General features: G+C 43.2%; 1 protein-coding gene across 1 annotated transcript; it reads left to right on the top strand.

Moving 5' to 3' along the window:
• The first annotated feature begins 1,322 nt into the window (after positions 1-1,322).
• LOC130367032 (protein spinster homolog 1-like) lies at positions 1,323-4,017 on the top strand. Its single transcript, XM_056569415.1, has 2 exons — positions 1,323-1,502; positions 2,461-4,017. The coding sequence occupies exon 2, from the start codon at positions 2,486-2,488 to the stop codon at positions 3,998-4,000; it is 1,515 nt and encodes a 504-aa protein (XP_056425390.1). The 5' UTR covers positions 1,323-1,502; positions 2,461-2,485; the 3' UTR covers positions 4,001-4,017.
• Positions 4,018-6,434: the final 2,417 nt, after the last annotated feature.

The following is a 6,434-nucleotide window of genomic DNA, read 5'->3' as shown; positions in this document are numbered from 1 at the left end:
TTGCAAAACTACAACTCTCAGCATGTACTGATCGCCTAAGGGCATGCTGGGAGTTGTAGTTATGCAACAGCTGGAGGCACACAACTACAACTCCTAGCATGCCGAGACAGCCATTTGCTGTTCGTGCATGCTGGGAGTTGTAGTTTTACAAGATCTAGAGGGCCACAGTTTAGAGACCACTGCACAGTGATCTCCAAACTCTACCCCTCTAAATCTTGCAAAACTACAAATCCCAGCATAACCAAACAGCAAACGGCTGTCTGGGCATTCTGGGAGTTGTAGTTTTGCAACATCTGGAGGGCTACAGATAAGAGACCACTGTATAGTGGTCTCCAAACTTAGGCCCTCCAGATGTTGCAAGGCAACAACTCACCTACTGGCTTCCATTAGTAGCAGGATCGCCTACCTAGCAGGATAAGTGACCTCCGATGCGGCTCCCAGCACAGTTCCCCCGCTCTTCCCAGACTACCGTAGGTGGGCAGAGCAGGACCAAACTTTAACCCCCCCCCCCCCCCCCCGAATCTGCTATTGGTTGGTCGCTTCTGACTGACCAATAGCAGGGATAGGAGGGGTGGCACCCCTACCACCTCACTCCTATCTGTTCAGGGGGAACAGGGCTGTCTTGTCAGCCCCGATCCTCCTTATTTTCCTGGTCACCGGGTCACTGGAGACCAAATTTACTAAGAATCATCGCAGATCGCGATCGCTGACATGAGGGGGGGGGGTGGTCTCAGGACCACCCCAGGTGTTGGCATGGGATGCCTGCTGAACGATTTCAGCAGGCATGCCGTTCCATTTATCGCCCTGTTACCGGTGGTGAACAGAAACGCCGAGGGCCCTTAAGTCCCAGGATGCCCTTGGTCCTAGTGGGGTTAAAAGGTAAAAAGATTAAAATACATAAACTGAGAAGACACCGTGAAGTACGGCGATATACACGGCAGGCCTGGAGTAATATTTTTCTAAAAGATATTTTTATGTACTTGATGTATTTCTAGGTGTATATTAATATATATATATATATATATATATATATATACGCTAATCAAAAAATGTTGCAGTATCTTGCAATAACTGTTTTATTGGACTAACAGAATTTTGTAGAGACAAGCTTTCAGGATTCCTCCCTTTATCAGGTCCAATAGTCAAGGACTAATGATCAAAGGACTTGCTAAATTATCAGGGAGGAATCCCGAAAGCTTGTCTCTACAAAATTCTGTTAGTCCAATAAAAAAAGGTATTACAATCTGCATCACTGGACTAATATGGCTACTCACATTTACTATACAGATATACACATACCTGAAGATGGTTTAGAACCCTGTGATGTCACACATGCCTGATGATGTCACCGTAAGCTGTACAAGGAGGTGCGCGCCGGCTGCAGACTCTTCAGTGTGTTTTGCATTCACAACCTGTGGTGCAAAGTGTTTGTTAGAGAGTTTCTATTTGCGATAGAGAATTCGAGATTTTGACCGTTCCTTGTCTGAAGAGAGAACCACAAGGTAAGTCTCAGCCTCTTCTATTCATATATACACAGGGCATTTTGTTTGTCAGATTTTTTTTTGTTGTTGCTTTTTTTTTTTTGCAAAAAAAAAAGAAATTAATTTCCAACAGAAATAACAAAAGTTATATTTCTCATAGCATTGTGATAATACTTGGCTTAGGTATTAAACATAATAAAGCGCACAGATATTATCATGACCAGAGCTTTTTCTTGCAAAAGTGATAAAATGCAATTATGCCCAAAAAAGCCCCCAAGAAAATAAGTCCTAATTCATGAAGTTCTAAAAGATATAAGTCTATGAGAAAGATTTGGTGTTATAGTAAAAGAATGACAGATAGATTAGGGCAGAAATATAATAGTATATAATAGTATTCTGTGTGTACTAACAATAGAAATACTCCGGGTACTCCGAAAGGGAAAAATGTTTTCAAATCAACTATTGGCATAAAGTCATATAGGGTACGGATAGATCCCAATGAGGTGGGGTAGGTTCATTAATAGTAAATGTATATAGCAGGATAGCCCAATTGTATCTACAGTATGACACCCATGACCCAGTGACCATACAGCCAAGCCCTTATAATCCGCCATTACTAGGACCGTACAGGTTCAGGGTTATCAGATAATACTAGGACCGGACAGGTTCAGGGTTATCAGATATTACTAGGATCTAACAGGTTCAGGGTTATCAGATATTACTAGAACTGGACAGGTTCAGGGTTATCAGATATTACTAGGACTGGACAGGTTCAGGGTTATCAGACATTGGTAACCTCAGGGAAGATGTCTCCATATAAAACACTTATAGAGAAGCGTGTTCTTCTGAGGCTGCGATGGTCTTAGTGTTATCTTGTGGTTCTGTGCTGGACATTTCTGCTCTGTATGAAGGATCTATTGTATAATGACAGGAATGATGACATGTTGTCTAATGTGTTCACTTATCTCTCTCTCTCTAGTGTTTTCAGGCTCTGACCTGTGACCATGGCCTCTCCACAAGACCCATTGCTGAAGGAGGAGGAAGAAGCAATGGAGGACCATAGTGATATGGATGTAGAAAAGGGCGATATCCCTGAGAGGCAGAACCTGCCATCTCTAAGCGTGATGTCCACCGCACGTTCCATCATCACCGTAGTGATCCTCGCCTTTGTTAATTTGCTCATCTATGCAAATCGCTCCAGCGTGGCGGGGGTGCTGCCTTATATACAGAAAGCTTATGACACCAATGCTAGTCTGTCTGGCTTATTGAATACATTGTTCATCGGAAGCTACGTGCTGGTCGCACCAATTGCAGGATATTTGGGCGACCACTGTAATAAGAAATATACTGTTTGCGCAGGAGTCATCCTTTGGCTGAGCATGACACTTACCCTGTCATTCATCCCCGACGGGTATTTCCTGCTCTTCCTGCTGACGAGTGGACTGGTTGGAGCCGGAGAGGCGACTTTCTGCACCATCGCCCCCTCCATCATTGCAGACCTTTTTACAAGTGACCAGCGGACCCGCATGCTGAACGTGTTTTACTCCGTCATACCTGTAGGCTGCGGACTAGGATACATCATCGGGCCCAAAGTGACTGATGCAGCAAGGGGCGATTGGCACTGGGCGTTTCGGGTCACCCCTGGCCTGGGCCTCATAGCTGTGGCTTTCATGGTTTTGGTCACAAAGGAGCTTCCAAGAGCGACTACAAACGGGAAGAAGAACAACAAATCCCCGAAGTTTGCCAAATGGTTGACAGATCTGAAAAAACTATTTAAAAATCGAAGCTTCATGTTAACCACCCTGGGATCGACGGCTGTATCCTTCATAGTGGGAGCCATAGGTGTATGGGGTCCATCATACCTGACCCATGCACGAACACTCCTACAAGAGAAGGACCCTTGCCGCGCTGAGCCGTGTGACTATCACGACATTCTAATATTTGGTGTGGTTACAGTCGTCTCCGGCATTCTGGGAGTTGTAGCAGGGACGGAGATAAGTAAAAGATATCGCAAATCCAACCCACGGGCGGACCCGCTTGTGTGTGGCTGCGCGATGATGCTCTCGGCCCCTTTTCTTCTGTTGGCATTGACTTTCGGCAACATCAGCCTTGTTGCCACCAACATCTTCATCTTCATCGGAGAGACGCTTCTGTCAGTAAATTTCACCCTCATATCTGACATTATACTAAAAGTAGTAACTCCGCGGAGGAGATCTTCAGCCCTGGCCGTGCAGATGACAATCTATCACCTCCTAGGTGACGCCGGCAGCCCGTACCTCATCGGCCTGATATCTGACACCTATGAACAAGGATATGCCAAATCCCCTCTTCTGAAATACCGCAGCCTGGAGTATGCCCTCATGACCTGCACCATAATGGCAGTCATCGGAGGGGCATTCTTCATGGCCACGGCCCTATTTATAGAGAGGGACGAAAAAGAAGCAGAGATGGAATCAGAACCTCCGTCATCCTCCTCCTCCTCACTGCTTCTTGCCGATGAGGACTGCGCTTCAGACTGAGGAAAAGTCATTGCTAACCTTTATCTCGTTTACTTCATTAAAAAAAAATAAGAAAAAATTGCTGCATTTGTTCTATGTTCCACTTTACCGCTTAAAAAATATTCTCTACCTACCCAACTGTGTCCAAACCCCAAATAGAAAAATGTAAATCTCCTCCCAAGACATAAAAAAGACTATTAATAACAAGAGGGATATATATGAAAGTGTATGTGTTTGTGTGTATATGTGCGCTTGTATGTATATGTGTGTATGTGTTTGTGTACATGTGTGTATGTGTTTGTATTAGGGCTGCACGACATGTGTGATTGTGTTTATGGAGGTAAATATTGTGATTTCGATATTATAAACAAATGGTGAAATTCCCCCTATTTAATTTCCAATCCCCCTATTTTACATAGCCATCTCCCCCCCCCCCCCCCCCAATTTCATGTTCACTGACTAAATATAAAATGGAGGGAATTGGATATGAAATGGGGAGAAATTAGTTTAACCCCTTAAGGACGCAGGACGTACATTTACATCCTATGCATAACCTCGAGCATCGGAGCGATGCCAGGACCATGCACGGCAGGTCCTGGCTGCTGATCGCAGCCAGGGATCCGCCGGTAATGGTGGACATCAGCGATCCTGCGGATGTCCTCCATTAACCCCTTAGATGCCATGATCAATACAGCATCTGTATCATGACGGTCACTAAAATGGATGATCGGATCGCCCGCAGCGCTGCCGCGGTGATCCGATCATCCAGCACGGCACATGGAGGTCCCTCAACTTGCTCCGGTTGTCTCCCGGCGTCTTCAGCTCTAATCTGCCTTCACGCAGACCAGAGCAGAAGATGACCGATAACACTGATGAGTGCTATGTCCTATATATAGCACTGAACAGTATTAGCAATCAAATAGTTGCTATAAATAGTCTCCTATGGGAACTATTAAAGTGTAAAAATAAAAGTTTAAAAAAAAAGTAAAAAAAATTTGAAAATCCCCCTCCCCCAATAAAAACGTAAATTGTCCCATTTTCTCAATTTCACCCCCAAAAATATTAAAAATATATTTTATATACATATTTGGTATCAACGCATGCGCAAATATCTGAACTATTAAAATAAATTGTTAATTGTACCGTATGGTGAACGGCGTGAATGTAAAAAGAAAAAAAGGTCCAAAATAGCTGCTTTTTTATAAAATTTTATTCCCCAAAAAATAATAATAAATGGATTAAAAGTTTTATATAAGCAAATATGGTATCAATAAAAAGTACCGATCACGGCACAAAAAATGAGCCCTCATACCGCCTCTTATACGGAAAAATAAAAAAGTTATAGGTCTTCAAAATAGGGGAATTTTAAACGTACTAATTTGGATAAAAAGTTTCCGATTTTTTTTAAGCGCAACAGTAATAGAAAAGTATCTTTATCATTATCGTTATAGGTATCATTTTAATTGTATTGACCCAAAGAATAAAGAAAACATGTCATTTTTACTGTAAATTGTACGGCGTGAAAACAAAACCTTTCAAAATTAGCAAAATTGCGGTTTTCTTTTTAGTTTACCCACACAAAGTATTTCTTTGGTTGTGCCATACATTTTATGATAAAGTGAGTGATGGCATTACAACGGACAACTACTTGCGCAAAAAACAAGCCCTCATACTAGTCTTCGGATGAAAATATAAAAGAGTTATGATTTTTTGAATGCGAGGAGGAAAAAAACCTAATGAGCTGAGTCTTTAACCTCTTAAGGACCCAGGACATATGAGTACGTCCTGGGTCCCGGTCCTGCGATATAACGCGGGGTCACACGGTGACCCCGCATCATATCGCGGCCGGCCCGGCGTCATAGTGAAGCCGGAACCCGCCTCTAATAGCGCGGCACTGATCGCGGTGCCGCGCGCTATTAACCCTTTAGCCGCGCGCTCAAAGCTGGGCCACGCGGCTAAAAGTGAAAGTAAAAAGTGCCGGTTAGCTCAGGGAACTGTTCGGGATCGCGGCGGTATAATTGCAGCATCCTGAACAGCTGTAGCACAGGAGGAAGGTCTCTTACCTTCCTTCCTGCAGTCCGATCGCCGATTGAATGCTTCAAGCCTGAGATCCAGGCTTGAGCATTCAATCGCTGAAAACACTGATTGATCCATTCCTATGGAGATGAATCAATCAGTGTTAAAGATCAGTTAATGCAATGTTATAGCCCCCTATAGGAGCTATAATATTGCATTAAAAAAGTGTAAAAAAAATCATTAACCCTTTCAATTATCCCTTCCCCTAATAAAAGTTTGAATCACCCGGCATTTCCAAGAATAAAAAAACACAGTGTAAATAAAAATAAACATATGTGGTATCGCCACGTGTGTAAATGTCCGAATTATAAAAATATACCACTTTTAAAACCGCAGGTTCAATGGCGTACGCGCAAAAAAATTCAAAAGTCCAAAATAG

This window comes from Hyla sarda, chromosome 4 (assembly GCF_029499605.1).
Source record: "Hyla sarda isolate aHylSar1 chromosome 4, aHylSar1.hap1, whole genome shotgun sequence".
Taxonomy (NCBI): Eukaryota; Metazoa; Chordata; class Amphibia; order Anura; family Hylidae; genus Hyla; species Hyla sarda.
The sequence above is the reverse complement of the archived record's forward strand: the minus strand, read 5'-3'. Positions and strand labels throughout refer to the sequence as shown.

Excerpts from the sequence above, each read along its gene's own strand:
- LOC130367032 (XM_056569415.1), top strand. The coding sequence starts at position 2,486 with ATGGCCTCTCCACAAGACCCATTGCTGAAGGAGGAGGAAGAAGCAATG.